This window comes from Aaosphaeria arxii, assembly GCF_010015735.1.
Source record: "Aaosphaeria arxii CBS 175.79 unplaced genomic scaffold BU24scaffold_8, whole genome shotgun sequence".
Taxonomy (NCBI): domain Eukaryota; kingdom Fungi; phylum Ascomycota; class Dothideomycetes; order Pleosporales; genus Aaosphaeria; species Aaosphaeria arxii.
The window spans coordinates 555,583-574,706 of record NW_022983481.1 but is presented as its reverse complement, the minus strand read 5'-3'; the positions used below and the strand labels follow the sequence as shown (position 1 = coordinate 574,706).

Here is a 19,124-nt window from a genome sequence, read left to right as displayed (position 1 = left end):
GATACCCTTTTCAAGCCTTTGCACTTTTCCACGTTCTACTATTCCCTTACTGGTCCGCCCTTGCTCGTGCTGTAGCGGCGGTAACTTGAGCACGGGTAGCTTGACTCCTACTTGACTTGGAGGTAAAGTAAGTATACCCTGAGAAGAAAAATACTGTTCCAATTGGAAGATGCAAAAGTGGCGATTCTTCTCGTCCAAGGACTGAAGGAATTGGACATCATAGCATCTCGACTTGCAAGTATCCTTCGCGCGGAGGACCGAGTTCCGGAAACGGCATCTATACTACAATGTCTCGCCCTTCGTCGCATGCTCTGCTCTTATCTGCTTTGTGTACAATACACTTCCGCTTCATACCATGACTGACAATTCTTTAGACTTCATCCAATTGTAGCGACTCGCTCCTTCCTCTTTTTGCTCTTCAGCCTTACCTCGCACCACTCGTACCTCCACCATGTACATAACCTCGCAGACGCTGCGGACCATTGCCTGGTCCGCCCTGACTATCTCCGCGGCTCGCGCACAATATGTGATAGACAATCTCAGTTTCGGTCAAAAGGAGGGACAACCGATTTCGCCTAATCTGCGTGGAATTCCTCACTGGTTTGTCAACGGCGATGGCTACGAGCCCGAGATCCTTTCCGACCGCATTCTCCTCACACCTCCATACCCCGGAAACAAGCGGGGTGGTCTCTGGACCGAAGAACCTCTACACCATACCGGCGATTGGAAAGCGGAGCTCGACTTCCGTGCGGCAGGAGTGGATCGCGCGGCAGGAAACCTGCAATTGTGGTATGTGAGGGAGTCGCAGAAGGGCCAGTCGCCGAACTCGTTGTACACCGCACCGAAGTTCGACGGTCTCGTGCTGGTCATTGATCAGTACGAGGGGAGAGGAGGTTCCGTGAGAGGGTTCCTGAACGATGGCAACGTTGACATCAAGTCGCACACCGACCCGGATACACTCGCATTTGGGGTATGCAACTATGCATACAGGAATCTGGGTCGTTTGAGCACAATTACGCTCAAGCACGCCAATGGACTGCTCGAGGTCGCAGTAGACGGAAGCCCTTGCTTCGCCACGGACAAGATCAAGCTTCCCCAAGGCTACTACTTCGGTGTCACCGCATCCAGCGCCGAGAACCCGGACTCGTTCGAGGTTCACAAGTTTATTGTATCTACGACGAATTCGTACACTCGCGAGGAGCCTAGGCGCGGAGGATACCAGCCCCCTCAACAGCAGCAGCAGCAGCAACAGCAACAGCAACAACAACCGCAGCAAGGAAACCCATCGTACAGTAACAGCGAGATTCCTCAAATGCTCTCCGACGTCTTAGCTGGCAGCATTAAATCCTCGCAGGACCAATTCGCCGACCTGCACAACCGCATCCAGATCATCAACAACCGCGTCAGCGAGATCCACGACATGCTTGCCCGCATAGAGCAGTCCGAGCAGCAGCGATATAACGAGCTGACCCAGCGCTTCAAGTCCTTGGACGACCGGTCCGCGGCCATGATGCACAACCTCGAGAAGACGGAGCGCACGGGCATGAAGGTGCTGTCATACCTCGAGGGCAACGACTTCAAGGACACGTTGAAATCGGTGCACAAAGCGATTGAGGATAACCACAACGCACTGTCCTCGAACATGCCGCTCGCCATGGCGCATAGTAAGTCCACTCACTCCCCCAATTTCTTAATCTACAAAACACAATGAGAACCAGAGAAAACTAACAACACCTCGCAGTCGTCGGAACCCACAAGATAAGTCTGTCCACCTACATCTTCGTCGCCGTTGCCGTGCAAGTCATGGTCGTGGGCGCGTACATGGTATACAAGTCCCGAAGGAAGAGCGCACCTAAGAAGTACCTATAAACTATTTATCAACCGTCCGTATACTACTCCAATACCCCACAATCGATCCCCTTCTACTTGTTGTCTTGTTTTTCCAGTTTTCGGGATTGTCTGTTCATAGCGAACGACCGGGTAGATGCTCCGGTGGATGGATGGACGGATAGGTGGACAAGCCGGACGCCAGGGGAGCAGAGTAGCAGAGACCAGCAACACGTGTGTGCATCATTGGCGTATATAACAGCTCTGCACAAAAAGTAAGGAGAGGGAGATAGAAACATATCAAACGAGCGAAGGATAAATTACATCACATCTCACATATCTCTTCCCAGCCCGTGATTTGGTCATATGAATAGATCTAACTACCCATCGATTTCCAAAATATCGGGCCTGCACTCGCATCTGCATGCTGCCCCTTGATACGATTTTGAAAATCGGCATGACGCCATAGTTCTAGAAATTTGATAGCATGTAGTGTATTCATATGGGATCTCTCTCCTGCCCTCTCTCTACCTTTCTTTCTAGAAGGAATGACGCAAAATTACGATTGCTACTATGGTTATAACCAGAAAATGAAGAAGGAAAAGTCCGTTAGAGTTTCTTATTTTTGTTATTTAATTTCATTGAAACTATGTGGAACCATCCAATAAAGTGAACGGAATTTACTTCTTTAGTTATGATATTTGCTATACTCAACAATCGGATGCTAGCCTACGCGTGTGTGCTATGAAACCAATAGACGGCGGCTCTGTACATTCCTTGTATGAAGTGGAGCAGAACTCCAGTGGTCACGGCCATGTCCAGCACAAAGATATCTCGACCAGAACCACTGACCCGGATTCACCGAGACGTGGGAGTCCATTCCTTCATGCACTTCGGCACCAACCGCAGATCAGGATGCATTCTCAGGATAACGTTCCTCTAAAGGGACATGTTTCGACGGTTGCCCCTCATGTGATGCTTATCACCTACCCAGGTATCTTATGTATATAAAACGACCAAGTGGTTGTCTTTCCGTAAACGCTTCCTTTCTGACCACTGAAAAGAGTCGCTCGTTATATCTACTTCTTACAGCTTCATCTGCACCATACACGACGATCATGCATTCCTCAATCTTCCTCGCTCTAGCAGCTGTAGCTTCAGCCACACCCCAGGCCCTCGAAGCTCTCGCTCTCTATCCCGTCGCTCAGGTCCTGCCCGTCCCAGGCTACAACAACGCCCCTGATGGCTTCAACAGCCTTGCCACCCTCTACTCGAACAGCGCAAGTCAACTATCTGCTCGTGCCGACTCAATTGGTAAGAACCTCCGTCGCTCTATGCATGCTTCCCTATGGGCGGGATGGGGCAAGAAATGTTGTCCATATAGGCTGACAGAAAGACAGCTGGAACCAACGCCGTGATCAGCAGCACTGGAGCCGTTCAAGCCTCGTACGACGTCAAAAACAACTTGACCTCCACTCTGCTTGCTGTGAACAACCTGTTCTGGCAGACGACGTACGACACGGAGAAGAAGATCTGCTCCATCATCACCTCCATCAACCAGCAGAACGTCGACGGCGTGAGGGGAAATCTGCGCACTGGGTGAGCTTTTCGAGCAATCAATGTTTTTAAGGACATGTTATGGTGGTGCATATGCTGACTTCGTATCAAACTACTAGTATCTCCGCAGAAGTCCAGGCTATCATCAAGATCACCCGAACTCTCTTAGCCACCGTCCGCGCCATCAACGCCCGTATGTATACCCCATCCTCCGCTGACAGAACACCCCTCCTCTCTCCCCAATCCAGCGAGTTCAGGGATTCAAAATGGAAAGAGGAATTCATTGACTGACCGTGTTGACAAACAGAGGCGACACTCTTCGTCGAGGCTGAGAAAGCCATCGTAGCAACGCTAATCCAAGCCATCGTCACCGCCGCAACCGCGAGCGTCGAGCCAGCCGGGCGACTGAGCGCAGGCCTGACTTCCGTCGGCATCACGGGGATTAGCGATGTTGTCCAGACGTTCCAGAGCGCGGTTGCGTCGCTTCAGACTGCGGCTACTATTACTTGGGAGACGGAGTAGATTGATGTTATGTGAGAAAGCCGAGGGAACTGGGAAAGAAACTGGCTCTGGGTTGGAAATGAAATGTGATAGGACGAGAGGGCACAGAATGAAATAGCTATTAGTGACCATGGAAGTTTGTTGATTGAATGAATTGTCAGTGTTGAACGAACTTGCCCTGCCGTACACGTACTTTCCTCATGACTGTAATCGCTAAAGACTGATACTGCTTTTACTTCCCCAAGTAACAATGGAGAAAGGTCTGAGAGCCATGTTTCTCACATATTCAGGGCTCCAAGCTGGATAAGAATCTCATCCATCCGTCCGTGCTAAATGCTGGTGGTTCTACACAACCCGGTCTTGCAGACGTCCAGGGAAACCATGCTCTCTCAGAAAATCACAGACACTTCTTCACTCCGAAGATCAACAGTGATAACCCCATACCCCTCACAGAACACCTTAGCACCAACCCATTCGATCTGCCCCTGAGGAGCTCTACCAAACAACCCGCTACGATGAAAGAAGCCCTGGTATCCGGCACCCATCTGCTCACCTCGCCTTGCCTCACCTTGCCTTACCTCGCTCACACCCGCCCACGGGATCTAAACTCTGATTGCTAGCCGCATTCCAGAGCGTCCCCACGTCTCACCGTCCCACCCCTCTCCCCTCCCCTCCCAACCGGAGCGACGACGACGACGTCAAATAGTCAGGTGCTTCGGTTCCGTTCCCGAGAAGGCCCGATTACCGACCGTCGGCTCGGGAGGGGATAGGAATTCTTGTCTCTCCCTTGAGTACCGAGCTATGCAATGCAGATTCACGGAACCGCACCGCACTGCTTTCTTCGGCTTTTTCCGTCTCACGTAGCTAGATCGGCTGGGTTGGCGAATTCTTCTCGAGTTTTGCACGACATTGAAGATGACGTGCTTTAGAGTTTACTTGAGGTTTTAGTTGTTGAAGGTTGGTAATGCCATGTCGGGCATGTAGTGCTTTACCAAGGATGTTATCAACCGTTTAAAGGTTTAAAGCCATAGATGAAAGTAACCTCAATCCTCTCGTCTAGGAACGCAGGGTATAGCGAAACAAATTATAGGTACTTTGAATCTGACAGTCTTTAGTAGATCAATTATGTTGCCGTCATCTATTGGATTATATTATATTATTTGTATGCCTTTTCAGGTATTGCTATTGCCTCCTAACCTAACAGAGAGATATGCTTCCCTTCACAGCAAAGTAGCTCCTACAAGCCACTGCACCATGAAAGGTTCACCTTTCGCTTCTGAATTAAGATAGCAGTACTGCGTATGTACTAGGTTATTAATCCCTACCAAGTTGTTCATGATTTATCTTCAGCCTTATCAGTGGCGCAGTGCACAATATTATGTGCTGCAACTACCCCGCTCAGAAATTCTAACAAAGCAGTTACAGATCCGGATCAGTCAAAGGCAGTACTAACGCCGTAACCTATCTTAAATAATAGGCCGCTGAGGAAGACAATGTAGCTACTCGAATCCGCATGACCATTTCGGCAACTCCCTCGATCCACTGCATTTGATAGGAATGACGGGATCCTACATCCTCAGGAAGATTCGATCATTCATCTACTCAAAGTCCAGTCTATTACAGTATCGGTTTTCCAAATCCTGTACCCCGCTCAGAAAGGCGCAGATCAGATGCATCTGGGCAGTTCACAGGGATGGTACATGTGGCTGAGAAAGTGGTGTAACTCAAGTTTATAGATGTCCATGTATTTACCTGCAACCCGAAGTGTCTATAAGGGCAGTGCCAGGGCGGATCAACCGCACTGCCTGCTTCCGGTAGCAGTATAATATCACTTCATGTTTGCCATGATTAGTTGTAGAATCATGTACATACTGAGGCTGTACTTTACTCGCGAGAGCCATGCAGTACTGGTTAGCCCAATTCTAGACCTGTATGGTACAGCCGTGCGTTGTTATCTCAGCCTTCTTCACTGCCCCAGCCTTTTATCGTTGAATTAGCATCCCGTAGAAGCTTAAAAGCAAAGGATTTTCTCTTTCATTCCGTCTCCAGCCTGCCATCCACCATCTTCAACAACTCGACATAATGGCTGAAGTCGTAGTCGGCGTTCTTGAGAGTGGAATAATGATTTTGGGTTTCGTGGTGAGGTTCAGACAACTCGCATCGAAGCTTAGAAATGCGGACGATTGGAGAAGATATTGTGACGGCTTGGAAACACTCCACTGTGTAAGTAAGAACGACTAAGCCCCACAAGAGCGTGAATTCTGACCCTGCTAGATCTCAACTGCTATCGAGGAAGTCAACCGTTCCACCTCTGGCTCGAACACGCTCACAGTGACTATTGGAGGCAAAACCGAAAACCTCCTAAATTACTGTAATTCACAACTCGAGCAAGTTGTAACAATTGCACAAAGGTGTTCTAAACAGGATCGAATATCCCCAAAACACAAAGCGAAGAGTATTCAAGGCTTTCTTTGCGGGACTGCGTGATAGATGGGTATTTGTATTGAAGGATGCGGATATTCTAGATTTGATTAGGGGCGTTTAGTTCGCGAAGACATCGCTCATCCTCGCATTGCAAGTTATTTCGCTGTCCTGTAGTGCCAAATCAAATGATTCAAGCCACCGACAAAATAGCCAGGCCGAAGCACTGCTTAAAGACTTAGGCACGAAGCTCATGGATAAATTGAAAGAGCAAGGTCGACAAGCGGATGAGTTCTTCAAAGAAAGTCGGCGTCGCGAGCGTGTCATTGAGCTTCAGTCCGCTGACAGTGAATCAAAAACAGAAAAAACGGGTCAGAGTGTCGACAAAGAGGGTCAGAGGAACAATGAAGAAAGTCAGAGTACCCCCGAAGAGGGTCGGAGTGTCAATGAAGAGGGGAAGACTGACATTGAAGAGGGTCAGAGTGCCAATGAAGCGGGTCAGATTATCGACGAAGAGAGCCATAGTGCCGACGAAGAGGAACAGAACAACGAGGCGCCATACTCCTTCAGGAAAATGTTTCTTCAGCAATTCACACAACCAAAGATCAACCGATACCACCATCGACAGTCGCAGTGCGACCTCGTTTGAAGGTAGCAAGTAACGTCCACTTCGACAGTTTCGAATACACCATGCCGCTCGCGCATACAGGTGACAAGGCCATGATTGATTTCTTTTTAGCAGCCATGAAGCAAGATGGAATCCGATAAGAATTAAGAGAAGGCGAACTCATAATTGGTTGGAATGGCACCGAGCCCTGTGAGATTGTGGGAGTAATTTCTAAAGACCAAATAACGTTCCTGGAATCTTCTGAACAATATGACTGGGTTCATCGGAGATGAGGTCGATATTGAAGATTGTGTAGTAGATGACACAGATGCCATATGCTTTTGCGTCGAGAGAATAGATCTTGTCGATCGAGGAAATTCTACAGCTGGTCTAACAACAGTTAGATCCAGGAAAACACCAACACCTCCAAAATGGTCGAGCTTTACTGAATCCTATTTCGTCTTGCGCGAACCGTGTGACGATCCCACATATTGCAAGCATGCAACGATGGAGGGATTCGAAGGCCAAACTTTCCACAGGGTCATTGAGAAGCCCATTCCCCATTAACCTTTCTGTACACGTTCAAGCCGAGATCGGAAGTGGTATCATATCAGCGGATACTATCACTCTTCTTCCCCCAGGACTCCAGCGCTTCCAACACACAACGGTTATGATGAACGAAAACCCTGAGACCACTGTTTGCGCCGCAAGGGCCCGGTTTTGGGCATCTTTTCAATGAAAAGAATGGTGGCCGATCGAAACCGAGTTGCCTTGGAAGTTTTCCTGGATGTCAAGACTACACGTCCTAGAAGTAGTTTCATTGCTGTTAAATGGAAATTAATAACATAAAGTCTTCATGATATTGGTGCTACGTGCTTTTCAATCTTGGTGCAAGAATGGTGGAGAAAGAGGCACAGTACAGTTACTTATTTACACGATTTTTATAGCAATTACCTCGTACGATAACACTCCCCCCAACATGAACAAACCTCATACTTGTATAAGAATACTTGTATCAAAGTTCTTCTCAACTTTATCTTGATAGGTCCTGCCCTACATGTAAGCTTCCTAACCCTGCTCGCCCCCCTAAACTTGTCTCAATCCCCGAATCATCTAAAAGCTTTTCCTTGTATTCTTGTAGGGTGGTAGCTACCGATTGAACTAATAGTGGGTGGCCACCAATCGAATACCAATTTTTCTGGTTGGACAAGTTTATAGGGAAGATGGGCTTTGAACTTCTTTCAAAATGCACAGAGGCAAAATAAAGGTAGTAGCCTTCCCTAACTAGGGAAAAGTAAATACGGGTAATAACTTTCTTTTAGATAGGATACCTAGATGCCTACTTATATGCAATATTTTCTTTCGTGATGACTACTACAACACTCACCTCTCCCCATTTCATCAATCATATATACACACGCCCTACCTCAACTAGAAAAGGAAGACATTCAATCATCAAAGCATAGGCTTAACCTCGTCCGCAACCTTGAACTCCGCGTCCGTCTTCGCCCTAACCTCATCAACCGTAACCCCATCCGCAATCTCCACCAGCGTAAGCCCGTTCGTAAAATCGACGTCAAACACGCACTGTATCCCCTCACCGTTAGCAATCCATCCACTGAAAACCTTTCAAAACCTCCCAAAGGAAACTTGAAAGGGGTTAAAAGAAAAAGGGGGGATTAAAGAACTCACCAAATCCGTAATAATCCTACTCACACACTTCCTCCCGGTAAGCGGGAACTCACACTGCTTCATCACCTTCGGCCTCCCCTTCTTATCCGTATGCTCCATCGTCACCACCACCTTCGTCGCCTGCGGATTACTCACCAGATCCATCGCGCCTCCGAACCCCTTCACCTTACCAGGCAACATCCAATTCGCGAGGTCGCCCTGCGCGGAAACCTGCATCGCGCCCAGGATGGTGAGGTCGATTTTCCCCGCGCGAATCATGCCGAACGACTCTTCGGAGCCGAAGGTTGAGGCTCCAGGGGCGAGCGTCACGGTCTCTTTGCCCGCGTTGATGAGGTCTGGGTCTTCCGCGCCGGCGGTGGGGTACGGGCCGAGACCGAGGATCCCGTTCTCGGATTGCAGCTGGACTTCGACGGAGGGGTCGACGAAGGAAGGGGCGAGCATGGGCATCCCGATTCCCAGGTTGGCGTACATCCCGTTTTTGAATTCCTTCGCTGCGCGCCGCACGATGCGTTCGCGTTTGGAGGCTGCGGCGCCCGAGCCGAGGGTGTCGGCGACGGCGGAGGCGGTGGAGGAAGGCCGGTTGACGACTTTTTCGATGTTCTTCGGGGAGGTGGATTGGATGACGCGGTCGACGTAGATTCCCGGGACGTGGATGGCGTTGGGCGGGAGGTCGCCGACGGGTACGATTTCTTCGGCTTCGACGATGGTGATTTTGGCGTTGCGGGCCATCGCGCCGTTGAAGTTCTGCGCCGCGTACCGGAATTGAAGGTTTCCGAGGCGGTCGGCTTTCCAGGCCTTGATGAACGCGTAGTCGCCCTTGATCGCCTCCTCCATCACGTACGACTTGCCGTCGAAGACCTTGACGTCCCGCGGCTGCGAGTACGTCGCTACGGAGCCGTCGCTGTTGTGCCGGAGCGCGAGTTCGCCGGTCTGCACGACGGTGCCGAATGCTGCCGGTGTGAAGAAGGCGGGGATTCCCGCGCCGCCTGCTCGACAGCGCTCCGCGAGCGTGCCTTGGGGTGTGAGTTCGAGCTCCAGCTCGCCGGCGAGGTACATCTGCTCGAGCACCTTGTTCTCCCCGACGTAAGACGCGATCATCTTGGACACTTGCTTCGATTCCAGGAGGAGCCCGAGCCCGCTGCCCACGACGCCTGCGTTGTTAGATACGGCGGTGAGCCCTGTGATCTGCGGTTGCGATTTCACTGTGTTGATGAGGGTGTCGGGCACACCGGATAGGCCGAAGCCTCCGCAGAGGAGCGTGCTGTTGGGCTTCATGTCGGCGATGGCGGATTCGGGCGAGGAATAGACTTTGTTGATCTCATTGCGGCGGAGCGTGGTGGAGAAGTTGCGGGAGAGGTTGAGGTAGGTCTTTGGTGTCGACCGCGAGAGGGTTCTCGCGATCTTGATCGTCCTAGATATCGACGACATGATGTATGGCTTCTGTGATTCTCGTCTTTCCCTGAGTTGCAATTGGAACTATGCCAATCTCTTTCTTCCGTGGGTTCCACAACACCTCACTATCGAATTGCTATTCGTAGCCTGACTGGTGATCAATGGTACAGTATTATCCAATTCAACACGCCCAGACAATCGTCGTGCCACGTAGTATGAAGAGAAGGAGAATGAAGAAGAAGTAGAAGCTTTGAAGCAGCTATGTAGATTCCGAGCTAACTAGCGCGCATGTTATCGGCTCATGGCCGCGGTACATCATTTTTGTATCGGCAGGGCAGGACAGGGACCGCGATCAAGCCGTCCAGCACAGCGTAAGCAAACCTACATAGTTACAGGCCTAGAGCTTCCAATTACCTATACAGTACCATATGTGATTGATGGTTTCCCCCTCCTCCACTTCGGGCTTGAATCCGTTCGTTAGAGGGGCATTGCCGGTCGTCGGAAACGTTCCGTTGTGTGAAGAGACTCGAAGTTGGCATGTGAGGGAATTGGGAGAGACTGGGGAGAGCTTGAGGACGTGACTACCCCACACTTTCCGGCTTGGCAACCTTCGACTCGTGGCTAGACGCGGAAATGCACCGACTACTACCGGAGAAGCCGCCCTGACCATACTGTGTAGGTGTTCCCTCTCTTCCATCACTTACCTCCACTTCCCGAGGTCGACAAAATTTCAAACATCACAACACACATAGTAGGAAGGGCTTTTCTCTCTTCAATCTCTTATAGGTCCTTCAATTGATAACAACACCGCCAGAACTCAACTAGTAGGATGTTGCAATGTCCATTATCCGAGTGATCCAACTGATTTTCCCTCCACTCCATTCTATTCCATCAATGCTCTAGAACGTCACTGCCCTTTTCCGCGATGCCGCTCCTCCCTGAGTTTCTTGCTCGCGATTCCAAAGATCTTTATGAGAGTAGCGAATAGGAGGAATACGAAAAGGCCTATTATTGGCAACTGGTGCTCTCTTTGCATCTTGGGCCTCCGAATCGGATTCGGCCACCCTCTCCTGAGCAATCGCCATCGCGCGCCTCACACTGGGACTGCTAATCCTTCTGCCAGTTCCTGGGGTTGTACTTGCGTTCCCTTGACCTGGCGGAGTACCTCCCGGGAAATTCAACAACCTACTCCACGCGAGCTTTGCATTCTCAAGCGACGTGCTCGCTCGGATCGTGCGAATCGTGGCATTTGAGTGGATCAGGTCCGATTCTAAGAGCGACGTTGAGAATGCATTGATTGATAGCTGAAGTCCTTGAACCGCTTGGCGGACTGGTGTGTTCATCTCACGGTGCCATGCTCGACCCAGGTCGATGAGCGCTCCGGAGAGTGTTGGTATCGCTGTGATGTAATCAAGATAAGGATTGTCGAGACTAACGCCCGTGAGGTTGGCGGTTGGAGGTAAGTTGGGAGGAAGTCCATTCGGCGCACTAGGTGGAATCATGGGCGCACTGGATGGGCCTGTAGGGAAAAGGAGAGTACTGGTCGGCAATCTCGAAGGTGCTGCACTAGTTGTGATAGTAGGTATTGTTCCATTGACGATCGGATTTGTACCGTTGAGCCAGCTGAGCTATTAATCTCAAACATCAGCAGTCTGTCTGACGGAGCACTAAGAACGGCCTCACCCTCTCACTGTCGAGATTAAACTTGATCTTCAACACCGAATTCGTGATGTTCTGTACCAAATCTGCGGTGCCCTGATTTCGAATACACGTTAGCTTCATCTCAACGAGGATCCTCAGATACGCACAGGCACACCTTTAGGAGGCAACAGCCCCCAACCTCTCCCAGGATTATCCGGTGAACCAATAGTCTTGGCTGCATCGTTGATGGTATCCTTCAGACTCTGGAGGTCGGTGAGAGCATCCGCGTAGACGAGAGAAGGGCAGACGAGAAGGAGGACCAGTGCCGCCTTGGCGATGACAATGATGGCGAAGGGGCTGTGGAGAGAACGGCCTGGGTCCATGGTGCTGAAAAGTTATAACAAGGAAGATGTGGTGGTACTTTGTAGGTCAAGATGGTGAGTATGAATATCTACTGTGAATACTCGATACAACGTATTCAAGTAGAAGGTAAAGTGAAGAATGAAAGGATGTTGGAGATGTTGAGATGCTTGAAAGGTTGGATATAAGCATGGCAGCATGGTGACGGAAGGAAGGAAGGAAGGAAGGAAGGAAGGAAGGAAGGAAGGAAGGAAGGTGCACGTTGCTGCCAGGACGTGGAAGGAGCATCACACGTTAGAAATCACACAGCAACAGAAGGTGCTACGCAATCGACAAGCCTCACCTAACGAGCACATTGCGAAGTCAAACACTGTAGTTGGACTAGAAAGGCCATCTCATATTGCTTATACTTCATTAAGATTTTTCAAGTATAGACCTCGCTTTGCCATCGCGATCACCACATGTACAGCATCTATACAGTTCCACCAGCGACTGAAGACAGTGCTCTCAATCCACTCCTGTCTCTCTGCCCTGCCGTCCACTGAAACGAAAGATAATGGTAAAGGATGATGATCAGAAAAAGTTTCTATCAGAGTGGAAAACGACGGGCAAGCAGGCGTTCCGATACGCGTGATGTACAAGACGAAGGATGATTGACAGTAACGATGACGATGATGGAAATTCAGGAACTAAAAATAGACTTTGGGGATATCTTGAACAACGAGTATGCTGAACAGTAAGCTGTTAAACAGGTGTGCGAGAGATGGATAGAAAATGTAGAGAGGGAAACGGCATGAAACTCGTGAACAGCCCACCGCTGGCATGAACCGGGAAAACCCCTCCAATGCAAACAATGTCGCCAAGTAAACTCTGATAGATGGATAAAAGATGGGAGGAGTCAAGGCTCTCCCTGAAGCGAAGGTGAGGTCCAGGCCATCTGTATTGGCGACGTGCCCTAATAAAGTGCATTACACCATACATCGTAACAACAATAATGATTATGGGGAACGGGCAGCTGAGGCTTCACCAAACGGTAGCAGCCCATCATACTAATACCCACTCACTCCCCCTCTTGATGAATTTGTCTAACATCAACGTGACATCTGCAAGAACAAAGCGGCAGATGTAGAAACCAAAGAATTCGGCTGCATGCCGAGCGGACAATTCGAGCCCAACATGGGTAGATGACGAGAACTTGAGGCCAGGATCTTCGACCTGGCGTGCGATTTGGTCTGTCTATATGTTAGTACATGTGAAGATCGCATCGTGGAAGGCACCAACTTACCCAGAATCTGGGCCGCATCGAACAATCTCGCCAGACTACTCATGTAGCTTGCATTTGGTCCTTCGAATGTCACGCTCGAAATGTCCCGCTTTGCGAAACGGATGTTGGGAAGACTCGTCATCGGCAGCGTTGCCATGATCAACGAGTCTTTCGGGACTTCACTGACAGCAGGCGTCTTTGGGGTCGCCATCGAGCTCAACCCCACCGCGGAGCCCTTGGAGCGTAGTTTTCGCCACGACGTGAGATAGGATTTGCTCTGGGACATTGCGCTCTTCGGTGCATGGTCCTGAAGCCCATGCGAACCCTTGGATGAGCTATCCCCGTTTGCCGAACTATCGTTGCCGAAATTTGCGTCCTTGAACAAGGTCGAAACACTGTGGGAGCCGACTTCATTGCCGAGCTTCTTCGCAAGCTGCAGCTGCACTTGATCAAGCACAACCTCCAGGGCCTGCACTTCTTCCAAAACGGCATCGGCGTCGAACGTATCCACCGCACTCAGCTTCTGCAGAGCAGCAGTGAGAAGGTCGCAGTTGGAAATCTTCTCGTCGATGTTCTTCAGCTTGACACCCTTGACACGCCAGACATCCCGGGGTACAAACAGCTTGGTCGAAAGATATCCGCCACGAGGGTGGGCAATGGTTTGATAGAAACACCGCATCAGCCAGAACGGGCGAAGCAAGTACGAGTCGGGGCATGGTTCCAAGGGAATGGGTGCATTCGTCACGCCGCCGGATGGAGATCCTGGAGAGTAAGGCGAATGGATGTCGCTCTCAAACAGGTGCATGCCGCCGCTTGGTAATCCGTCAACGTTAAACGTCGGGATGCTTGGCGTTGGTGTCGGAGCGGGCACCGCAGCTGCATTGCTCTGTTTCCGCTGCTGTGTAAACGAAAAGGTGGTACTGAGTGGCGTTCCGATGGAAGCATCTGAGCCGTCAGGGCTTGAAATGGACAGGGTTCGCTGTTTGAGGCTCAGAGACGATTTGTTTTTCCTTATCCCGGTGGCGGAAGTCTTTCCAGTCTTTGGCGATCCTGGTGCGAGTGAGCTGTCATTATTGGACATGCCATGGCCGAGGGCTGGTGTAGCAGGCGAGGTGGTGAAGGCGGTTTCGGCAGGGCTGGGGATGGGTGGTTGCGGCGAAGGCGCTGCCAGGCGAGTCGACTGCGGCAGCTCAGGAAGTTTGAAACTCGGGTCAGCCTGTGCGCCATTGAATGTCGACGCAGCTGCAGTCTTGGGTACGGGCGGGACGTCTGAACGTCCCTCCTTTTCGGATACAGACAGCTTTTCAGTGTGTGGTCCTGGGGCGACGGTGGAGTTTGGAATGGCCGTCTCGATCTTGAGATTGTTCGCGTTCAACACCGAGATCCTCCTATTCTTGACGGATGAAGCTTCCTTGCCGAAGGTTGGTCCCGCTGCTGGCGGAGATCTGCTCAGCTGCAACGCTTGCGCTTCAGCTACCGACGGCAGTGCTCCAGTAGGTGGTGGTAGTGGCGGCGGCGCGTGCGATGGTGCCTGGTGTTTCAATGGAGGCACGAATTCCGCAACGGTCGAGAGCGAGGTTCCACCAGTGGTCCTGTGCGAGGATGACGAGCTATTGTACGTACTCCCGGAGAAGTTGCTCGAGTCCGACTGCCTCGGAAGTGAGGACTTGTTCTGCAAGTCGAAATCGAAGCCGTCCAGCATGTATTCCCTCGTGATCTCATCCAGTAGCCTCTCCTCCTCGTCTGCCTCCTCCTGGAAGTTGAACTCGGCGCTTTCTCGGACGTGTGGTAGAGCCTCGCTCCGGAGTTGTGATTCTTTGTAGCGGTACTTGGCCGCAGCGATGGCTTCTTCCCGCTCCGCCTCCCGTACCCGCTCCTTTGCCATTTCCACGTTCTTCAGTCGGGATGCAGTATCTCCCGACAGAGTTGAATGTTCGTCATCATAAGGTTCGTATCCCTCGTCGTATGCAGCTTCGACAGCAGCGTCCAGGGCGGCGTCAAATTCGGCTTCCGTCGCGCCGCTGGCGTTCCGAATATGCTTCCTGCGCATCCCGCCAGGGGACAGCGAGTGGATGGAAGAGGAACAAGATGATCCTCCCGACTCGTCGATGGTGTCCAGCCATGAAATGGATTCACTGCTATTTCCTCTCTGGTGCTTTGCCGACGACGGGGGCCGATCGGGTTGGAGGAAGCTCGTAGGCATGCTCGTTTCGGGCTCATCGTGCTCCGCCGCGGATGACAATGGAGGTGTTGGCCTTCTGGGTGACAACGGCGGGGGCATGTAGCTCCTGTCCATGGGCGATTCCAGTCCGGCACCACCGATCGGAGGGTTGGGTCCTCCCAGCTTCCCGGGCGGGGGTTGCAACAGGAAGTTGGGAGTAGTAGGCATGCCCTTTTGGACATCGCGAATTGCCGTGGAAATGACTGATTCTCTCACTCCACCGGTTTGTTCCATCCGCAGTGGTAATAACTGGGAAGATGATTCGCCCTCGTCTCCCGCTACATCGGCTTCATGCGAACGGTCGTTCACGATCCGTGCCATGGACGCCGTCTGCACAATGGCAGGTTCCTCCTCATCATCGTCGGCAGCATCGAAGAGCATGGAGCGCTGCTCGTCCAAGGAATCGTTGCTCATAGGCCGTGCGGGTAAGGACTTGCCGGATCCAGCTTGGTAGCCCGGGTCCAATCGTCGTAGTTCTTCGATGCGATTGGTGTATGTCACTCGCTACCAGACAATTAGTTCTGCTTTCCCGCTACAAAGAACAAAGGTCCCGCGGCGGGGGGGTGTTTAGTGAATGTGATGTATAATAGACTTACAATCGAATCCAGTTTCCGGCGGTCCTCTTCGCCTTGACTTCGTATCATGACCTGCTGCAACAGCTTGCAGGCGTCGTTGTACGCCTCCATGGCGCCCTCGAAATTCTGCGCATTGTCCAGCAAGACTGCAGTATTCGCCTTCTGCAGGGCCCGGGAAAGCATGGTCTTCTTGTCTCTTTCTCTCTTCTCGCGACTGCGAGGAGGGGTTCCCTGATACGCGTCGTCCGGCCTGGCACTGGCACTGCCACTGCTCTCGCTCCTGCCCTTTGATTCCTGCTGATGTGACCTAGAGCGCTCGTGCGCCGCACCATGTACCGGCTTCGCAGGTTCCTTCGAGGACGTAGGCGGAGGGCGGTTCCCGGTGCCGGATCTCTGATATCTCGCCTCTGCCTCGAGCACGCCAATCGGCGGAGTGCCCAACGGCGATCTCCCTATCACTCGCTCCGCCTGTGTTCGTGAAGGAGGCCGCTGGGGGTTCGGGGGAGGCGCTCGAGGCTTCGAATTGAAGTAATCGGAGGACGCGTTGGAGGTGACGGCGGAGGGAGAGTTTCTCGACGAGCCGTTCGGGCTGCTGGGGTCGTATACGGTCGCGGGAAGGAGAGCGAGGGTGGGCAATTGCGGAGGGGGCGCGGTCACAGAAGAGGAGGAGGGTTTGTATACGGGAGACCGCGGGTGTGGGCGTCGGTGGGGGCTCGATTCCGGCGAGGCGTTGAAGGGGAGACTGTTGTTCCTATTCCGCGAGGGCGAGGTAGAGGTTGTGTAGGATGGTGAAGACGGGTTCGGGGCGGTTCCATTGAAGGCGGGCAATAGGGGCGTGTTGAAGGAGGAGGAGACGTTGTGACGAGAGGTACTGGCGGAGGGAGTGTGGCCGCGAGAAGGGCGTCTCTCGTCTTGGTGATATTGGGGAGGCGGAGGAGGAGGTTGTTGTTGCGGTGGAGATTTGCTCGTACTTGCGGCGGTTGAGTGCGACCAGCGATTTAGGTTGCCAGTGGGCTCCCTGCCAGAAAATCCAAAGCCATCTACAGCAAAGCCGGCAGCGCTAGAGCGGCGTCTGGATGGAGGCGGTGTGGCCCTCTTGTGGGGTTTGGACGGATCAGGGATCGTGTCTCTGAGAGAGGCCGAGCGTCCAAGGAGGGACGATGAGGTGGAGCTAGAGCGAGCACGACTGGAATGCGAGAGAGTGTGTGAATGTGAATGCGATTGTGACTGTGATTGATGATGAGATGGTTGTGGTTGTTGATGTTGTTGTTGTGGCGGCGGCGGCGGCGGCGGCGGCGGTGGTGGGTGGTGGTTAATTTGGGTTTGCCCGTAGGCCAGTCCTGGCAGATACGAGAGGGCCGTGGGAGAGGAAGGAGAGGTGGTAGTAGTAGTGGCAGTAGCAGTGGTAGGGGCAATCGCGTCGGTGGTGGCCACAGCAGAAGGTGGAGAAGAGTAGAGGTTCATGGTAAGGATGGGTTGCTGGCAGCAGCCCTGCCGTGCAGCGATATGTGTGTCTCAGACCGGTTATGCAGACTTGGGTCTCCCGCTTCATGCAGACCGGCGCAGGCGCGGCATGGCGGGCGAGAAGAAGAGAGAGAGGAGAAGTGTGTGGGAGAGAGAGGGGAGAGGATGGGCGCACGATGTAGCCTAAGCAGCGATCGTGGGAGTAGTAGTTGGAGTAGTGGTGACGGTAGTGGTGAGTAGTGGTGGTAGTAGTGGATGGAATACGTAGTGGTAGTGGTAGTGGTAGTGGTAGTAGTGGTAGTGGTGATGATGGTGTGGAAGGGAAAGGGGAAAGGAGAAAAAGAAGAGAATAGCAGAAAGAGACAGATTAGAGAGTGGGAAGGAAAGACGGGCGACAGGACAGGACAGGACAGGACAGGACAGGGCGAAGTATCGACGGCGTGGGTGTAAGAGGTGTGAAGGGTGTGTGTGAGTGTAAAGGGTGCGAAGGGGGGGGGGGGGGGGGGGGGGGGGGGGGGGGGGGGGGGGGGGGGGGGGGGGGGGGGGGGGTTAGAAGGGAAAGGGAAAGGGAAAGGGAAAGGGAAAGGGAAAGGGAAAGGTGGAGTGGAGTTACAGTAACAGAGTGGAGTTGTTTTTTGGTCGATCAGAGGTTCGTTGGTGGTGGAGCAACAGGAACAGTAAGAGTGGCAGTTTAGGTAGATTAGTGCAAACGGGATGGATGAGAAGAGTCGAGAGTAATTACGAGTAATGTCGAGCGTAAGAGTAGAGTAGAAGGGGAGGATCGAGTTGAGTCGACTACCATGACGATGAATGGCATGACACGACACGACACGATACAATTGATTCCAGTAATAGCTGGCAGTTAGTTAACAGCTACATGCACACAAGTACACATACACAGCAACTACCTATAACTACATTGAACGATTACCATTAACTAGACCCTGACTATGTTTGTGTAATTAGTTATTGGACTAGCTTAGGAATGGCACATGGCTCACATAATAACAATAACTATTAACTATTATTGATGAACAAATGATACTCGATACAAGGACGACACATGGGAAGTACTCGCACAGAGGGGAGAAGCGATAAAAAAACATACACAGTAAAGGATGATGATAACATTGAGTACGACTCCGGGTAGTTACAGGTGTCCAACTGCGTACAGTGAGTGGGTACGTATGTAGGTACGGACAAGACAAGACAGTTGTTCCTGGCCTGGCTCGTTCTCTGTTGTTCTGTTGCCCTTCTTCTGCTGTGATACGCACGCACTGTTGTGTTGCCTGTCCTCTTCTGTCCGGTTCTGTGCGTCATTGGGCGCAGGTAGGCGTACGGCGTGTGTGCGACTATGAATAAATGTAGGTTATTCCTTGTCTATGGCTTCAATTGACTGTATATCTAATACAAAGTAGTGACTATGGATGGTACCGCCTATAGTCTATCGTGTAAGGATGATGCTGATAATCATGATGAGAGTGAATGGTACCTATCGTTCGTTAGGTGTCGTATTGTATCGTATTAAATCGTACCCCGTCGTATCCATTGTCTTTATCTCTCTATTACCCCTGGCCTGGACTACCAGGCGGCCCCTTCCCT

The 19,124-nt window shown here is 51.7% G+C and overlaps 6 protein-coding genes across 6 annotated transcripts; 3 read left to right on the top strand and 3 right to left on the bottom strand.

Annotated features, from left to right (window-relative positions):
* Positions 1-373: 373 nt before the first annotated feature.
* Positions 374-2,219, top strand: BU24DRAFT_425850 (concanavalin A-like lectin/glucanase). The gene is made up of 2 exons (XM_033528838.1): positions 374-1,664; positions 1,742-2,219. The coding sequence occupies exons 1-2, from the start codon at positions 452-454 to the stop codon at positions 1,867-1,869; spliced, it is 1,341 nt and encodes a 446-aa protein (XP_033380373.1). The 5' UTR covers positions 374-451; the 3' UTR covers positions 1,870-2,219.
* A 384-nt stretch (positions 2,220-2,603) lies between these two features.
* BU24DRAFT_267990 (uncharacterized protein) lies at positions 2,604-4,001 on the top strand. The gene is made up of 4 exons (XM_033522569.1): positions 2,604-3,141; positions 3,228-3,426; positions 3,504-3,577; positions 3,692-4,001. Exons 1-4 carry the CDS (start codon positions 2,829-2,831, stop codon positions 3,904-3,906), a joined length of 801 nt encoding a protein of 266 aa, XP_033380372.1. The 5' UTR covers positions 2,604-2,828; the 3' UTR covers positions 3,907-4,001.
* A 1,908-nt stretch (positions 4,002-5,909) lies between these two features.
* BU24DRAFT_425849 (uncharacterized protein) lies at positions 5,910-6,510 on the top strand. The gene is made up of 2 exons (XM_033528837.1): positions 5,910-6,108; positions 6,160-6,510. The coding sequence occupies exons 1-2, from the start codon at positions 5,968-5,970 to the stop codon at positions 6,370-6,372; spliced, it is 354 nt and encodes a 117-aa protein (XP_033380371.1). The 5' UTR covers positions 5,910-5,967; the 3' UTR covers positions 6,373-6,510.
* Positions 6,511-7,144: 634 nt separating this feature from the next.
* On the bottom strand, positions 7,145-10,033 carry BU24DRAFT_465601 (3-oxoacid CoA-transferase; the record flags this gene model as incomplete). The annotated part of the gene is made up of 3 exons (XM_033532293.1): positions 7,145-7,303; positions 8,387-8,500; positions 8,630-10,033. The coding sequence occupies 3 exons, from the start codon at positions 10,031-10,033 to the stop codon at positions 7,145-7,147; spliced, it is 1,677 nt and encodes a 558-aa protein (XP_033380370.1).
* A 1,130-nt stretch (positions 10,034-11,163) lies between these two features.
* Positions 11,164-11,952, bottom strand: BU24DRAFT_328422 (uncharacterized protein; the record flags this gene model as incomplete). The annotated part of the gene is made up of 3 exons (XM_033523004.1): positions 11,164-11,625; positions 11,681-11,752; positions 11,806-11,952. Coding segments are annotated over 3 exons (681 nt in total), but the record flags the coding sequence as incomplete, so codon positions are not given.
* Positions 11,953-13,042: 1,090 nt separating this feature from the next.
* On the bottom strand, positions 13,043-17,522 carry BU24DRAFT_465599 (uncharacterized protein; the record flags this gene model as incomplete). Its single annotated transcript, XM_033532292.1, has 3 exons — positions 13,043-13,230; positions 13,284-15,987; positions 16,080-17,522. 3 exons carry the CDS (start codon positions 17,520-17,522, stop codon positions 13,043-13,045), a joined length of 4,335 nt encoding a protein of 1,444 aa, XP_033380368.1.
* Between the last annotated feature and the right edge of the window lie 1,602 nt (positions 17,523-19,124).